The sequence below is a fragment of the Eumetopias jubatus genome, unplaced genomic scaffold (genome assembly GCF_037043125.1).
Source record: "Eumetopias jubatus isolate StellerSeaLion01/CBP00866 unplaced genomic scaffold, mEumJub1_p1.0 scaffold_6, whole genome shotgun sequence".
Taxonomy (NCBI): Eukaryota; Metazoa; Chordata; class Mammalia; order Carnivora; family Otariidae; genus Eumetopias; species Eumetopias jubatus.
In genome coordinates this window covers 86360184-86378720 of record NW_028274812.1, presented here as the reverse complement: position 1 = coordinate 86378720, position 18537 = coordinate 86360184, and the positions used below count along the sequence as shown (strand labels likewise).

At 35.8% G+C, this 18537-nt stretch overlaps 1 protein-coding gene across 1 annotated transcript in view; it reads right to left on the bottom strand.

Moving 5' to 3' along the window:
- Nucleotides 1–18537, bottom strand: part of LMBRD1 (LMBR1 domain containing 1) — a 125729-nt gene that overhangs the window by 62222 nt on the left and 44970 nt on the right. Inside the window, exon 8 of the mRNA XM_028097815.2 lies at nucleotides 2135–2260. Coding sequence (XP_027953616.1) covers nucleotides 2135–2260 — 126 coding nt within the window. The remainder of the gene's footprint in view (nucleotides 1–2134; nucleotides 2261–18537) is intronic.

Below are 18537 nucleotides of genomic sequence, written 5' to 3'. Positions count from 1 at the left end.
GCTACTAGTCCAGAGGCCATACTCTGCATACACTAGACTATATTTAATTATCTTCATTCCTTTAAGTACAATGGGTACTATCGAACTTCTTCCCAAGAAAAAGGAACCTCAGGGAAAGGTATTTTTGGAAGGACAAAGGAATAAAACAAACATTCCCTTCTAGAAGATAGATCCAGGCAATAATACTTCAAGTGTGTGGCATGAGAAAGGTACAGTACTTTGTATCGTAAGCATATAATTTTTCTCAGAAATGCCATTCTAATATCCAAAGGATACCAACAATGAGGTAGTTTTATTTAACAACTAGCTTTCACTATTTCAGAAAAAAAGTTAATAAACCTATTTAAGGGTCCACTAAAAATAAACCCAAGTTATTTATCTGTCTACTTGGTGAATATTTCAGTGGAGTAAGGGCTTTGCCTCTGCTTTGCCTATTGACCAAAACAATATAAGAATAATTTTGGTCAGAGAAACAAACACCAGGATAGAAACCCAGCAGCTAACTAATTATCTCATCTGGAAAAAAAAAAATGTAATTATAAAGCATATGAATACATACCTTTTGTTTTAAAAAAAGTAAAACGTGAAAGCTTCCCTTCATACTATCCCAGAGTACCACTGCCCTTTCCTACTGTTACCTCCATTAAGCAATACAACATCCTTCTAGACCCCCTGGGGGTCTATGAATATTTCATATTTTGTCTTTTATAAATTTCCACCTAAACTTATGAAAAACTGTCATCTCTACAATATTCAGTCTTCCCAATCAGGAACTGATGAAGTTCTCAATATATTTCAGTCTTCTATTATGTATTGCAATAAATTTTATTTAATTTCTACCAGGACAATTCTGACATTTCTTATTATTTTATAGTCTGCAGCTATTGTGAATGAGACCATTTTTTACTCCATCTTCCAACTGTTTAATGATTTCTATATGTTTGTATCCAGGCACTTTGATGAACTCTTATTAGTTCCATTAATTTGTCGATCATTCTTTCAGATTTTCTTGGTAGATGATATGTGAATAATAAGTATATTTCCCTTTTCCTCTCTCTCCCTCTTATGTTTATACTTGCATTCTTTCTTATCTGACAAGGACCTCCAGGAATATGCTAATGAGCAGCAATGATACTGGCCACACTGACCTATGTGTGACTTCAATGGGAATGTTCAATTCATCATTAAGTATGACACTCATTATAGATTTCCTTTCCTAAGCACTCTCTTCTCTTCTAATCTGGTAAGGCTTTTTTTCAAAAACATAACTACAAATTGACTTTTACTAAATATTCTTTAGCAGCTATTAAAATGCTTATATTTCTCATTAAAATGTTAATATCCCTATTACATTAAACTCAATACATTAAACTACTTTAGTAGATTTTCTAATGTATCATCCTTGAATTTCTAGGATAAACCTAATCTGATAATTATAAAATATTCTCTTATTACAACACAGGTTTGAATTGCTAGTATTTTTCTTTATATTAAAACATTTGCTTCTAAGAAGTTCATGGGAGACCAGTACATATGTAGTTTTTTTTTGTATGCAATTATCATCTGATTTCTGTATCAGGATTATGCTAGTTTAATACAATTTAGAAAACTTGTTTTCTAAATAATGCTTAGAAATGTTCTATAAATAGGTTTTATGTGTTCTATAAGTATTATTTATCTGTTCTAAATATTTTCTATAATATTTATCTGTTACTTGAGGTGACAGAGGAAGAAACTTCATTGTGTTTTTAGAAGTACATTCAATTGGCAAGTGATGACATGGAATTTTTAGCTTATTTCACTAGTACATAAAACTTGAACATAAGTGACACAGTAAAATCTGATGTTACACATAAAATCAACATACCTGGGAATAAGCAAGGTCTTGATCATACCTGAGCAAAACTTTTGCTTTTACTTGTTAGAACACTGATAGAAATTCTCAAATTGTCAGTGTCTTGCATTTCACAGAGGACAAATTTTAAAACCATGGACATAGTTTGTTACAGATATGTTGCAAAAAAATTCAACGGATGTCAAATATATGGGATTGCCAATGTCTAAGTCATACCAGAAAGTAGTGCAAAGACAATGTGCTTTTACGCTTCCCAATTACAATAAAATAACAACTCACTTTTGATTTAATCGTTTGAATGTGCTGCTCCACTTCCTCAATGTCTTCAGTGTTTTCTAAACGTTCATAAGCAGCACTTCTGGTGCCTTTTATTAGATTTAAAGGTAATGCAGACATGCCATAGGCCTAAAAGAAACAAAATTAAAATGTGTTTTAGTACTACTATTTTATACATATAATTTTGAGGGAAAAACGTCCTTTAAACTTTAAAGCAAGTGCAAGAGTAAGCAGTTGTGAAGGATTATAATCACTGAAGAACACAGTACATGGAAATGAATCATGACATACTGCCTCATAATTCTCTTGTTTATTTCACAGTTATATAAACTGACATCTGTAAAACTAACTATTCACAGAATAGATAACATGTATTTTTCAAAGGAAAAGTTGCAAAATTAGTGTAAAAAGAATACCAAAGTAATAAGCTGCAACTTCAGATTAATGAGGGGTTAAGATAGTGTGAATTAGTAGAAACACTTTATAAAATTATTTTCTATGGAAAAAACAATTTTATCCAACAATATATATAGTAAACCCTGACTAAATTTTTAATACATACATATTATTTAATTAGCATACCAATTATCTGTATACAGTTTATTATAAGTTTTAAGTATAATTAATCATTTTGCTAAGTATTTTAAGTATTTTCCTACAAGTATTTTCTAATGTTAATAAGCATTAAAAATAAACATATTTTATATTTTTCTATATTAGCCAGTCCCAAATGATGATTTTTAATTGTAACCATTAAAAACACTTAATGACAATTGCCACATGACCGTTATTCTAAATCATTAAATCTTTAGAAACAAAACTGACAACTATCACTTCCTGGTTGCAGCAACAGGCTCTAAAGCAGACACATTACATATTTTAAATCTTTTTTCATTTTCCTCCTGAGCACACAGCCAAACTACTTCAGCCAGTCTCCCCTGAAGTTAAGTAGGCTCATGAAATTGAGTTCAAGACAATGAATGTAGGCAGAAGTGATAAAGGCTATTTCTTAGGCTTAATCCCAAAACTTCAAAATATCCTGGGTGATCTTGCATATTGTCTCTCAAACTCTCTACAACCTAGATGTCAACTCCAAAAAAACTTTAGTGACAATTTTAATTATAGTTGACCTTTGAATAACTTGGGTTTGAACTGCAAGGGTCCACTGATACATGGATTCTTTTCTTCATAAATACAGTATAGTACTATAAATGTATTTCCCTTAAGATTTTAACAACATTGCCTTTTCTCTATTTTACTTTTATATTATTTTTATTTATTTGACAGAGAGACACAGTGAGAGAGGGAACACAAACAGGGGAAGTGGGAGAGGGAGAAGCGGCCTTCCTGCTGAGCAGGAGCCCAATGCGGGGCTCGATCCCAGGACCCTGGGATCATGACCTGAGCTGAAGGCAGACACTTAACAACTGAGCCACCCAGGTGCCCCTTCTCTATTTTAAGAATACAGTATACAACACATATGATATATAAAATATGTATTAATTGACTGTTTAGGCTACCAGTAAGGCTTCTGGTCAACAATATCCTATTAATAGTTAAGTTTGGGGGGAGTCAAAAATTATATGCAGATTTTCACACATGCAGGGGGATCAGCACCCCTAACCCCCATGTTGTTCACACATGCACATCAAATCTTTATCCATTCAGTGTTGGACACATAGGTTGCTTCCATATCTTGTCTATTGTAAATAATGTTGCAATGAACACAGAGGTGTTCATTCGAATTACTGTTTTCGTTTTCTTCAGATAAATACCCAACAGCAGAAGTGCTGGATCATATGGTATTTCTATTTTTAATGTTTTGAGGAACCTCTATACTATTTTCTATAGTGGCTACACCAATTTGCATTCCCACCAACAGTGCATGACGGTTCTCTTCTCTTTATCTTCACTAAATGTGTTATTTCTTGTCTTTTTGATATTAGCCATTCCAACAGGGGTAGTATCTCATTGTGGTTTTGATTTGCATTTCCCTGATAATTAGTGATGTTGCATCTTTTCACGTGCCTGTTGGCCATTTGTACGTCTTCTTGGAAAAATGTCTGTTCAGGCCCCATTTTTAAACAGGTTGGGTTTTTTTCTTTTTTGTTTTGTTTTTATTACTGAGTTGTACGAGTTCTTTATATATTTTGGGTATCAACCCCTTACTGGATATATCATTTGCAAGTATCTTCTTCCATTCAGTAAGTTGCCTTTTCCTTTTGATGAGTTCCTTCACTGTGTATAGTCCCATTTATTTATTTTTGCTCGTTGCCCTTGCCTAAAGAGACATATCCAAAAAAATATTGCCCTAAGAGCAATGTCAAAAAGCTTACTACCTATATTTTCTTCAAGGAGATTTATGGTTTCAGGTCTTATATTCAAGTCCTTAATCCATTTAGAGCTTATTTTTGTATATGGTATAACAAAGTGGCTCGATTTCATTTTTTCTCTTGTAGTTGTCCAGTTTTCACAACACCATTATTTAAAAAGGCTGCCTTTTCCCCATCATCTGCTTTTGCCTCCATTCATGTAGATTAATTGACCACATAAATATGGGCTTATTTCTGGGATTTCTATTCTATTCTGTTGATCCAGGTGTCTGTTTTTGTGGTACCATACTATTTTCATTACTATAGCTTTATAGTATAATTTGAAATCAGGGAGCATGAGTCCTCCAACTTTGTTCTTCTTTCTCAAGGTTGCTTTGGCTTTTTGGGGCCCATAAATATTTTAGGATTATTTGTTCTGGCTCTGTGAAAAATGTCATTGGCATTTTGAGAGGGATTACACTGATTCTGTAGATTACTTTGGGTAGTATGAACATTTTAACAGTATTAATTCTTCCAATCTATGAGTATGGTGTATCTTTCCATCTTGAGGGTGGCCTTCAATTTCTTTCCTCAAGGTCTTATGGTTTTCAGGGTATAGATCTTTCACATCCTTGGTTAAATTTATTCCTAGGTATTCTGTCCTTTTTGATACAATTATAGATGGGATTGTTAATCTCTATGCTACTTATTATTAGTGCATAGAAATATAATGGATTTCTGTATATTAATTTTGTATCCTGCAACTTCACTGAATTCATTTAGTAGTTCCAATAGTTTTTTGATGGTCTTTAGGGTTTTCTCCATATAGTATCATGTCATCAGTGAAAGTTTTACTTTTTTTCAATTTGGATGCCTTTTATTTCTTTTCCATGCCTACCAGCAGTCACTAAGCCTTCCAATATTATGTTGAATTAAGATGGCGAGAGTGTGCATTCTTGCCTTGTTCTTAATCTTAGAGGAAAAACTTTCAGCTTTTTACCATTGAATATGATGTCAGCTGTGGGTCTGTCATGAATGGCCTTCATTACTGTGGGTCTGTCATATACAGCCTTCACTATGTTAAGGAATGTTCCGTCTATACCCATTTTGTTGAGTGTTTATCATAAACAGATATTGAATTAAGTCAATGCTTTTTCTGCATCTACTGAAATGATCATATGATTTTTACACTTTGTTCTGTTAATGAGGTGTACTACACTGATTGATTTGCAAATGTTAAACCATCCTTCCATCCCTGAAATAAATCTCATTTGGTGATGGTGTATGATCCTTTTCATGTATTGCTGACTTTGGTTTCTTGAGAATTTTAGCCTCTGTGTTCACCAGGGATATTGGCCTGTAGTTTTCTTTTTCCACAGTGTCTTTGTCTGGTTTTGGTAATGGGGTAATGCTGGCCTCGTAAAGTGAGTTTGGAAGTGTTCCTTCCTCTTCAATTTTGTGTAATAGTTTCAGGCAGATAGATATTAACTCTTCTTTAAATTTGTGGTAAAATTTATGTGTGAAGCCATCTCGATCTGGCCTTTTATTTCTTGAAGTTTTTGTACATGATTCAATTTCATTACTAGTAATTGGTCTATTCGGATTTTCTATTCTTCATGGTCAATCTTAGAAGACTGTGTTTCTAGAAATTTATCCAACTCTTCTAGGTTGTCTAATTTGTTGGCATATAATTGTTTACAGTATTCTCTTATGATCCTTTTTATTTCTGTGGTATCAGTTGTAATTTCATTTCAGATCTGATTTTATTTGGGCTTTTTCATTTTATTTTATTCTATTCTATTCTATTTTATTTATTGATGAGTCTGGCTAGACGTCTACCAATTTTGTTTATCATTTCAAAGAACCAGCTCTTTGTTTCATTGATCTTCTCTGTTTTTTTATTTCCTATTTCATTTATTTCCACTCTGATCTTTAATTTCCTCCCCTCTACTAACTTTGGGCTGGTTTGTTCTTCTTTCTCTAGTTCCTTTAAATGTAGATTGTTTATGTAACATTTTTCTTGTGTCTTGAGGTAGGCTTGTATTGTTATGAACTTCCCTCTTAAACCGGCTTTTGCTGTATCCCAAAGATTTTGGAATGTTGTGTTACATTTTCATTTGTCTCAAGGTATTTCTGGATTTCCTCTTTGATTTCCTTGCTGACCCACTGGTTGTTTAACATGTTGTTTAGCTTCCACATGTTAGTGTTTTTTCCAGTTTTCTTCTTGTAACTGATTTATAGTTTCATACCATTGTGGTTGTAAAAATACTTGATATGATTTCAATCTTCTTAAATTTACTGAAACTTGTTTTATGGCCTAACATATGAGCTATCCTAGACAATGTTCCATGTGTATTTGAAAAGAATGTGTATTCTGCTGTTTTAGGATGGAATGTTCTATATGTATCAAGCCCATCTGGTCTAATATGTCATTTAAGGTCAATGTTTCCTTACTGATTTTCTGTCTGGATGGCCAATTCACTGATCCAAGAGGGTATTAAAATCCACTACGATTATTGTATTGCTATTTCTCCTTCTACTTCTATTAATATATCTACCTTATATATTTAGGTACTCCAAATTGGGTGCATAAACATTTAAAATGTTATATTCTCTTTATGTGGAAAACTCAAAACACTTCACCCCAAAACTGCTAGAACTCATACATGAACTCAGTAAAGTGGCAGGATATAAAAATCCATGCACAGAAATCAGTTGCATTTCTACATACCAACAACAAGACAGAAGAAAGGGAAATTAAGGAGTCGATCCCATTTACAATTGCACCCAAAACCATAAGATACCTAGGAACAAATCTAACCAAAGAGGCAGAGAATCTGTACTTAAAAAACTATAGAATACTCATGAAAGAAATTGAGGAAGACACAAAGAAATGGAAAAACGTTCCATGCTCATGGATTAGAAGAACAAATATTGTGAAAATGTCTATGCTACCTAGAGCAATCTACACATTTAATGCAATCCCTACCAAAATACCATCAACTTTGTATGGAACCAAAGACCCCGAATAGCCAGAGGAATGTTGAAAAAGAAAAGCAAAGCCAGTGGCATCACAATTCCAGACTTCAAGCTCTAAAAAACAGACACATAGATCAATGGAACAGAACAGAGTGCCCAGAAATGGACCCTCAACTCTATGGTCAACTCATCTTCGACAAAGCAGGAAAGAATGTCCAATGGAAAAAAGACAGTGTCTTTAACAAATGGTGTTGGGAAAATTGGACAGCCACATGCAGAAGAATGAAACTGGACCATTTCCTTACACCACACACAAAAACAGACTCAAAATGGATGAAAGACCTAAATGTGAGACAGGAATCCATCAAAATCCTAGAGAAGAACACGGGCAGCAACCTCTTCAACCTCAGCCGCAGCAACTTCTTCCTAGAAACATCGCCAAAGGCAAGGGAAGCAAGGGCAAAAATGAACCATTGGGACTTCATCAACATAAAAAGCCTTTGCACAGCAAAGGAAATAGTCAACAAAACCAACAGACAACTGACAGAATGGGAGAAGATATTTGCAACTGACATATCAAATAAAGGGCTAGTATCCAAAATCTATAAAGAATTTATCAAATTCAACATCCAAAGAACAAATATCCAATCAAGAAATGGGCAGAAGACATGAATAGACATTTTTCCAAAGAAGACATCCAAATGGCCAACAGACACATGAAAAAGTGCTCAATATCACTTGGCATCAGGGAAATCCAAATCAAAACCTCAATGAGATACCACCTCACACCAGTCAGAATGACTAAAATTAACAAGTCAGGAAATGACAAATGTTGGTGAGGATGTGGAGAAAGGGGAACCCTCCTACACCGTTGGTGGGAATGTAAGCTGGTGCAGCCATTCTGGAAAAAAGTATGGAAGTTCCTCAAAAAGTTGAAAATAGAGCTACCCTACAACCCAGCAAATGCACTACTAGGTATTTACCCCAAAGATACAAATGTAGTGATCTGAAGACGCACACGAACCCCAATGTTTATAGCAGCAATGTTCACAACAGCCAAACTGTGGAAAGAGCCTAGATGTCCATCAACAGATGAATGGATAAAGATGTGGTGTGTGTGTGTATATATATATATATATATATATATATATATATATATATATGTACAATGGAATATTACGCAGGCCTTAAAAAAATGAAATCTTGCCATTTGCAATGAAGTGGATGGAACTAGAGAGTATTATGCTAAGCGAACTAAGTCAATCAGAGAAAGACAAGTATCATATGATCTCACTGACATGAGAAGTTGAGAAACAAGACAGGATCATTGGGGAAGGCAGGGAAAAATGAAACAAGACAAAACCAGAGAGGGAGACAAACCATAAGAGACTCCTAATCTCAGGAAACAAACAAGCTGGAGTGGAAGGGGATGGGAGGGATGGGGTGGCTGAGTAATGGACATTGGGGAGGGTATGCACTATGGTGATCTCTGTGAATTGTGTAAGACTGATGAATCACAGACCTGTACCCATGAAACAATAATACATTGTATGATACTAAAAAAAAATTTTTTTTAATGTTATATCCTCGTTAGATTGAGATCTTTATCAATATTAATGCCCTTCTTTTTCTTATCATCTTGGTTTTTTTTAAAGTCTATTTTGTCTGATAGAAATATTATTACCCCAGCTTTCTTTCCATTTCCATGGTATATCCTTTTTCCAACCCTTCATTTTCAGTCTATGTGGGTCGTTACATTTGAAGTCTCTTACTAGCAGCATGTAGAAGGATCTTTTTTTTTTTTAAATCCATTCAGTCACCCTACATCTTCTGATTGGAGAATTTAGTCCATTTACATTTGAAGTTAATTATTGAGGGGCACCTGGGTGGCTCAGTCGGTTAAGCATCTGCCCTCAGCTCAGGTCATTATCTCAGGGTCCTGGGACTGAGCCCCACATCGGGCTCCCTGCTCAGCAGAGAGCCTGTTTCTCCCTCTGTCTCTGCCCCTTGCCCCTGCTCTCGCTCTCTCTCACTCTATCTCAAATAAATAAACAAATCTTTAAAAAATAAAAAAATAATTATTGACAGTTATGTATTATTTTGTTAGTTGTTTTCTGGTTGTTTTTGTAGTTTCTCTTTGTTCCTTTCTTCTCTTTCTCTCTTCCCTGTGATTTGATTTATTTTCTTCAGTGTTATGTTTAGTTTCCTTTCTCTTTTCCTTTTGTGTATTTACTATAAGTTTTTTCTTTGTGGTTACTGTAAGGGTCATATATAACATCTCATGTATATAACAATCTCTTTTAAGTTGATAGTAAGTTAATTTGGAACACATCCCAAAGCTTTATATTTTACTTCCCCTACCCACATTTTATATTTTTGATGACACATTTTACATCTTATTTTATGCATCCCTTCACTAATTATATATATATATATTAGAAAGAGAAGAGAGCATGCATGAGCACGTGTTTAGGGGGAGGGGTAGAGGGAGAAGGAGTGAGAGAATCTCAAGCCTATGCCCCACTGAGCATGGAGCCCAACACAGGGCTCAATCTTATGACCCTGAGATCATGACATGAGCTGAAATCAAGAGTCAGACACTTAACCAACTGAGCCACCCAGGCGCCTCACTAATTATTGTATTTTTAATTTTACTGTTCTTGTCTTTAACCCTTCATACTTTAGTGGTGATGAACTCCCTCAGCTTTTTTCTATATGGGAAACTGTTACCTCTCTTTCAATTCCAAATGATAATCTTGCCAGGTAGAAAATTCTTGGGTGACAGTTTTTCCCTTTCAGCACTTTAAATATGTTATGCCACTAAATAAATTAGTTAGTTATGTCACTCCCCTGTCTGGCCTGTAAAGTTTCTACTGAAAAATCTGCTGATGGCCTTATGGGGTTTCCTTTGTATGTAATGTTACTTTCCTCTTGCTGTTTTTAAGATCCTCTCTTTATGCTTAACTTTTACCATTTTAACTACAATTTGTCTGAGATTGTTTCTTGTTGAGTTCATCTTGTTTGGAACTCCCGGGGCTTCCAGACCTGGATGTGTTTCCTTCTCCAGATTATGGAAGTTTTCAGCCATTATTTCTTCAAATAATTTTTCTGGCCCTTTCTCTCTCTCATCTCCTCTGGGAACTTTTATAATGCAAATTTATCCCACTTGACGTAGTTCCTGAAGTCCCTTAAGTTGTCCTCCCTTCTTTTAATTCTTTTCATTTTGCTGCTCTGTCTGGGTGTTTTCCATTGCTTTGTCTTCACGTTTGCCTTCATGTTCCCGTTTTATCCTTTCTGCTACTGAACCCTCTACTGTATTTTTCACTTCAGTTATAACTTCTAATTGATACTTTCTTACATTTTCTGCAGCTTTGCTAAAGTTCTTGTGTTCATCCATTCTCCTGCCAACATTGCTAAGTAACTTTATGACCATTACTTGAATTCTTTATCAGGTAGGTCACTATCTCCCTTTCATTAAAGTTTTTTTTTAATGGAGATTTGCCTTATTCTTTGGTTTGGAACATATTCTTTGGTCTCATTCTGCCTCTCTGTTTGTCTTTATGTATTAGGTGAAACTGCTATCTCCCTCAGTCTTGAAGGGGTGGTCTTGTCTAACAGCTGGTTCACATGGGCCTTTAGAGCAATCTACCCTGGCCATCAGAGTCAGACACTTCATACGGGCAACCACTCGATGGGCTGCATGTGCCCACCAGGTGTGAAAGAGCCAGCACTGCTGTTTAGGAGATCAGGGCTCAGGCACTCACTCTGCCCAGTTGTGGCTCAGACACTGTGCAGGGAGAGTGGGGTTCCAGCTGCTTGCCCATCACAGTTGTAGCTCAGTCTCTATGCTGATTAGGTGGGGCTTAGGGTGTCCCTGGAAGCTAATTACAGCTTAGCTGCTGCTAAGGGAGAACAGGAGTCAGGTGTTTACCAGCCCAGTTGCAGCCCATATGCTGCACAGGAAAGGTGGGACTTAGGTCACTGGACCAACTAGGTTGTAGCTTGGGTGCTGCTCAGTGCACTCTCCCCACCCAGTTACAACTTGGTTCTCTGCATAGGTTGGGCAGGACTTAGGGCTCCCACTTGGACCAACTGCAGCTTTACTGCTACATGGGGGAAGTAGGGATCATGGTGCTCATCTGGCCCATTGGCAGCCCAATCACTGAGTGAGGAGAACAGGGCTCAGGACACTAGCCTGGCCCTTTGTAGCTGGAGTGCTGTGTGGTGTGAGGTGCTTGCCAGCCAGGTTAAGGGTTAAGTGGGCAAAATATGCCCGCTAGTGCTTGCATGCTAGAGGAAGAGCACTAGAAATGGCACTCATCTGCTCTGTCACCAGCAAGTTAGAATGAGATTCCAAAAATGGACTCCACCAATGCTTCCATCACCAGATAGTGTCTATGGGTCCCTGCCTTTGCCACAGCCTCCTTAAAATTAGTAAGTGGTTCTCCCTCATTTACAGTGTAGGCACTTCTAAATCTGTGGCTTCTGTGCTGGATCTCAGGGTGATCAGGTTTGTACACAAGCCACTTATGAGCAGGATCTCTGTTATCTATAGTTCTACGATTCTCCCTCTCTTAATTCCCCACTGATTTTCAAAACCAGATGTTTGGGGAGGGGGTCATCTTTCCAGTGCTAGCCCCTAGGGTCAGGATGCCTGATAGGAGGTACAATCCCCTTACTCCTTAAGGTAGAGTTCCTTATTATGGGATACCTCCTGATTGTGGGGTCACCTGGGATCGGGTCAGGGGTGAGGCAGTGTCTTCGACTCTCCTACACTACTTGATGTGTCTCTTTTGTCTTTCGTTGTGGAGGTATTGTTCATCAAGTTCTCAGGTGGTTTTCAGAGAAAATTTATTCCAAATATAGCTGTAAGTTTGTTGTATCCATGCGAGAAGGTGAGTTCAGGGTCTTCTTATGCCACTATCTTGAAACTCCCTCCATGGCTTGTTTTGTTTTTTGTTTTTTAATTAAGAGAGAATATGAGCAAAGAACACGACCAAAAAGAAATCCCAGAAATCAACTACTTCTATCAGATAATATCAACTATATATAGCACAATGTATCTAGATAATTATGAACTTATTACCCAATATTCAAGTCCTTGTGTTTTCTAATGGAGAAATACCTTAAAATCTTACATTTTACATATTGTTAAAACAGAAGTTAATGTTCTCATGATTTCCCCATTGTCTCCCCTCCTTCCTGCCCGCCCCTGAAAAAAACAGAAAGGAAGAAGATTCTGTTTCATATTGGAAGGAAATTTAGACAGAGTAATTTTCTTGTAATTAATCAATTCTTACCAACTTTATACTTATAATGACCTTGGTAAAGTATAAAAAGGAAAGAATATAAAATATCATATCCTTAGAACACTGAAAATGTAAATAAAAAAGCCTATGGGAGCCAAAGTATCCCACAGCTCCTCTAACCTTTCCTTAAAGGGCTTTCCTAACTCTATTATCATTTGACCCATTTGTTTCTTCTAGTAATTCCATGATTTTTTAAAACAATGAAAAAAAGTAACATAATACTTGAAGACTCTGATGAATAGGCAGTATTACATAATGATTATTTACCAATTATCCACATTCACATATAATTTTAACACACCTATGTTGTGTCAAACCAAATTCCAAGGCAAAAATATTTTGCTAAACACAGTTTATGCCCACATAAATTCCCTGTCCTCCCAAAGACCTCCAAACAAGCTTATTTTACCCCAAAGCTTGTTTAGATGGATTTGATCCCTAAGTAAAGAACCTCAGTATTCAATATTATTTCCCAAGGAATCTGTTGCTCTAGTCATTATCAACAATGTGGCCCTTATTTAGAGTCTACAGTCGAATACAAGGTCATCTAAATTCTCCTTCCTGGTCTGCTGGTCTCACTTTGTATAAATCTATCTTCTACACTGTTTCCAAAGTAATCTCTAGGATCCACGTCAGATTATGTCACTCCCATAATTAACATCCATTACGATCTCCAGGACTAATTAGAATAGTTTTCAAAGTGCTTTGAGAGGATATCCTAGGATTCAGGGTGGATGCCTTTAAGGCCACTACAGGAGATAGGAAGACAAGTAGCCACACAGAGACCTGCTACTACTTCAACCAGAGCAATTCTATGTTGTACATCTAACTTTTTTGTATATCAGAATTTCATGTAAGATTGTTCAAAAAAGTTTTGTTACTTTTCAATGAAAGGTAGAATTACTGTTATGAACAGACTGCAATTATCTAATCCAGGTATACAAAACCCTTCAAAATCTGATCCCTACCAACCTCATCTCATGCCTCACACCTCTGAATTTTCACTGTTCTTAAAACACTGGTTTTATACTATTTCTGGCTTTGTCCAGTTTCCATACTTTAGTACATGTAGTGCCTTCAACTAGAATGCCTAACTTCTTAACACTATTTCTTCAGCAAATTTCAGTGCCCTTCACATCTCATACACCATGTCTGAGAAATATGCCTTGACCTGTAAATGTGCCTTGCTTTTAACTCAATTATAGTACAAAACTCTGTACGTTAACATTATTGGTCTTCACATTTGTTTCACTATATCTGCCAAACTTGGCTAATCAGAATCACTCAGAAAATTCTTAAAAACACAGATTTCTTAGCCAGACTAGTAACAAGTGCAGTAGACTATTTGGTATGTAAAAACCAAGTCTCAATTATTTTTTCTCCTAATAATATTTAACAATTGGTTTAAAAAAGAAATCTAAATTCACATGAACTTATTTCCTTACATGGAATTTAAATATTTATTAGAAGAGCTGAAGTAAATTCCTACAGAGCTTAATGTAAAAATCTTAGAAAATAAAGACGTGTTCTTGGTAACACCTTGTGGTAACATGGGACCAGAACACAGTATCTTCTTGTGAATTTTTAAGTCTGAAAAGAAGAGTAAAGGAAAGTTGTCATTGTTTTGGATTAGCTAGCTTTTAGCTTTTTTTTTGGATTGCATGTTTAAGTTTTAATGACTATCAGGAAATTTAACTGTAATATTTAGATTATGATAAAGCTGATATAAGACATTACATAAGACATTTAATCATTACAACTTTAGGTCTTTAAATAATAAACTTTTGAATTTAGCCTCAGACTTCTTTGAAAAAAAAAGTATAAAAAAGCTATCTTTTTCAGAAACAAAGCTTTTATTGCTTACTACTGCCCTCTAGTGAATTATCAGAAGATCAACAAGGCTAAAGAGATTATATCCTTTAAAATGCTTCTAGGTTGGTCATAATTGCCTCCAATTTTATTTGTTCAAGTTCCAAAAATAAATCACCATATGTATTAAAACCTAAAATGTTTGAAAGAATACATACAAACTACATTTTTTTTAAGGATAATTTTTTTTTAATTTATTTATTTATTTGTAGAGAGAGAGAGCACAAGCAGGGGGAGCGGCAGGCAGAGGGAGAAGCAGGCTCCCCACTGAGCAGGGAGCCTGATGGAGGTGGGGCTCCATCCCACGACCCTGGGATCATGACCTGAGCCCAAGGCAGATGCTTAACTGATTGAGCCACCCAGGCGCCCCAATACTTCTAATACCTTCTTACATTGCCCAGTTTAGAACAGCACCCTATGCATCTCTCTGATATCTAGAATAAAAATTTCCAACCTGTGATCCCTGGATTACTGTAAAGGTGCAATACCAAGCACTACTTGTAGACTGCATAAATGGTTGGCATATATTTGTAACACCTATTATTCAAGGACATGTATGAGCTTATGACTAATGAAACAATTCATTAAACACATAATTAAGATTTCTCCTTTAAATATTCATTGAATCCAAGACATATATTTTCTCACATTTAACATTAGTGAAATTTGGATGCATCTTATAATCATCGACTACACAGAAGTCATGACATAGCTGTCATTACCTGCATGGTCACAAATTTGGTCACAGCTGGTTACATTACAGTTAGTCCTCTATTTGAGTTACATGCATTCTTGCTATCACTATTGAGTTTAATTGCACTTACAATGTCTTTAAGATAGTACTGTGATTTGACATTGAAACAAAAAGTTAATGTGTAAGGGGAAAGAAAGGAGCAAATAGTGAAGCAAGTATTTATTGACAAGGAGCAGGGGCACCTGGGTGGCTTGGTCAGTTAAGCATTTGACTTGGTTTCGGCTCAGGTCATGAGACCAAGGACGCACGGGGCTCCGCACTCAGCATGGAGTCTGCTTGAGATTCTCTCTCCCTCTGTCCCTCCCACGTGTGCCTGCTCTTGCTCTTGCTCTCTCAAAATAAATACATAAAATTTAAAAAAAAAAGGAGCATAATTCCGTATTTTCTTACAAAGCAACAACCAAGTGCTTTATGAGCTTAAAGGAACATACCCAAAGTAAAAGCCATTTTCCATTTGCCCTTCACATGGCAAGACAAGAAACAACAAAAACAGCTTATAGTTAACAATGGGTATGTTAGCAGCTTCAAAGAAAATTCCAGAGACAAGAGTGGAGGACTTAGTAAAAGCTCCATCATCAATTCTCTTGATAGCATAAAAGACAGTCTTGTATAGTAAAACATGGATGTGAATAACCAATTTAAAAAAGTGATTCAGAAGACTCAGATTCCAAATGTGAAGTTTTAGGGAACACCTTTCCAATTTATTTCACTTATATTCTCCTTATTGTATATGAAGAATGATATGGTTTTTTAAAAGTATTTATGTAAGTCAAAAAATAAAAAAAAAGAAGTATTTATATAAGTCTAAAAAACTCACACTAAACATAAAACAAAAATTAGAAATGATAAGAAAGCATAGGCAGGTACATCTTACAATCAGTGACATAGATTCAGTGAAACACAGTATCACATGGAAGGCTGAAAAATTTGACTTTTAAAGAGCATATCTCTCTTCAAAGATTACCAAAAGTCAATGCTCTATTTCTATTTCTGAATCCTTAATTTATCACTTTAATTTTCTTTAATCTATTACTTTATATTTTATATTAAATGTATCTAGATTAGCATGTTATATGTGTGTATATAAGTGTGTGTGCATATAATATATGTATGTATATACGTATGACATGGTAAAGTTTTTACTGATATGTATATATAATAAAAAGTTCAGTAGTCACTGTTTCTATAGGCACTTCATCGGTCCATAGGATACATTTTGTATGAAAGTATCATTATTCAACATTTCCCCACTTGGTGGCACCAAAAAATTAAAATATCTACATAGTGTGTCTAGAGGTTTCATTTTTTGAATTTAAAAGTAGCAGCATTCCCTTTCAATTTAAGATGAAAACAATAGGCAAGGTGTATGTTGTTTGACATTCTTCTAATATTGAATAGTGCCTAATTATTGGGTTACCCCTTAAGACATGGTAGAGTAGATATGATCTTGGTAAAATTTAAATAATCAACTAGTTTCTAAACTAAACAATAATGGGTAGCTAAGAAAATCACGTTCTACTAACACATTATAAAAACTTTTCTGGTCTCGAGGGCGCCTGGGTGGCTCAATCCTTAAGCGTCTGCCTTCGGCTCAGGTCATGATGGGATCAAGCCCTGCATCGGGCTCCCTGCTTGGCAGGAAGCCTGCTTCTCCCTCTCCCACGCCCCCTGTTTGTGTTCCCTCTCTCACTGTGTCTCTCTCTGTCAAATAAATAAATAAAATCTTAAAACAACAACAATAAAAAAAGCAAAAAAACTTTTCTGGTCTCAATACTAACAGTTACAGAGTCTATAGTAGACACGACTTTACATTTAATAATTAGTTCTTTGCACTCAGGGTCAAAGTACTCTAAATATTAACTTCCCACTTTGGGAGCTTTAATTAAAATTAATCTCTTGGGGCACCTGGGTGGCTCCATTGGTTAAGCATTTGACTCCTGATTTCAGCTCAGGTCATGATCTCAGGGTCATGAGATTGAGCCTCATTTAGGCTTACCACTGAGGGTGAAGCCTGCTTAAGATACTCTGTCTCCCTTTCCCCCGCTCCTTCCCCTGCTTGCGCATGTCCTCTTTCTCTCTCTCAAAAAAATAAAATAAAATAAATCTCTTCTACATCCCATGAATATATACTGTACCCTCTTTCCATGCTCTACCATGTGAAAAGCTCAATTCTCAAGCTTTTCCATAACAAGTTAGGACAAAATTTTATATCTGCAAGCAAATATGATAATTAGTACTATTAACCACCTCTCTATAACAAAACCACCTATCTATAAACAGTTGATTTTCAACTAGCTTTTTAATAAAGATTGAGTTTTAACGGCCCATTTTTACAGATGGGGAAGCTAGGGTTCAGATATGAGATTTTACATAAAGACTTTCACTCATGACTAGCGCTCAGGTATAAACGCCATGCTCTCCCCTTTAACAGGGTCTTCTCTATATATACTTGATAGTAAAACTGGCCAGACTGATTTGGTGGCTAAACATCCTTCCACTGAGTTCTGAGCATATTTTGTGCTATTTAAAAGTTTGTCTATCCATCCCCTCCCCCAAGTAACTACCACCCAACTTTGAATACCTCCTTTGACTTACTCATCTTTTCATAAACCACTTTTTCAATGATGTTGATACAACTGCTATTAGCATCTGGTTTACTTTCACTGCAAGATGTGGAAAGAGCTGTGAGTTATAGTTTAAACCATACTAAACTGTGAATATTCAACAATTTGAGCTACTAGTGACTATTGGGTGACCAACAAATTCCAAGACTGGGTAAATTTCTTAATTAAATCTTCATAATCTTATTAAACATTATTCCCAGTTTAGAAATGAGTAAATTTAGACAGTAAAGTAGTTCAAGGGACCCACAGACTTAAAAAGAATCTACATTTAAGACTTTCCACCAAGGATCACATTTTATTGCTTATGCTACTTAAAGAAAAAATATAACTCCTAGATAGTATGATCTTACTATACTGTTAAATTGGACCCTCTCCCCTGGGCTTAGGACTTAAGGGACCCCTCCCCACCTATTCAGTATATCTTCTATGTCTTTCAGGTTCCCAACCTAGTCCCCATCATAAAGTCCTCTGTTTATCAATGCCCTCTGCATTCTAAAATCGTAAGGTTCTTCTAAGGATCTCTTAACTAAGTCAGTTATGATTATTTTATTTGGTTTCA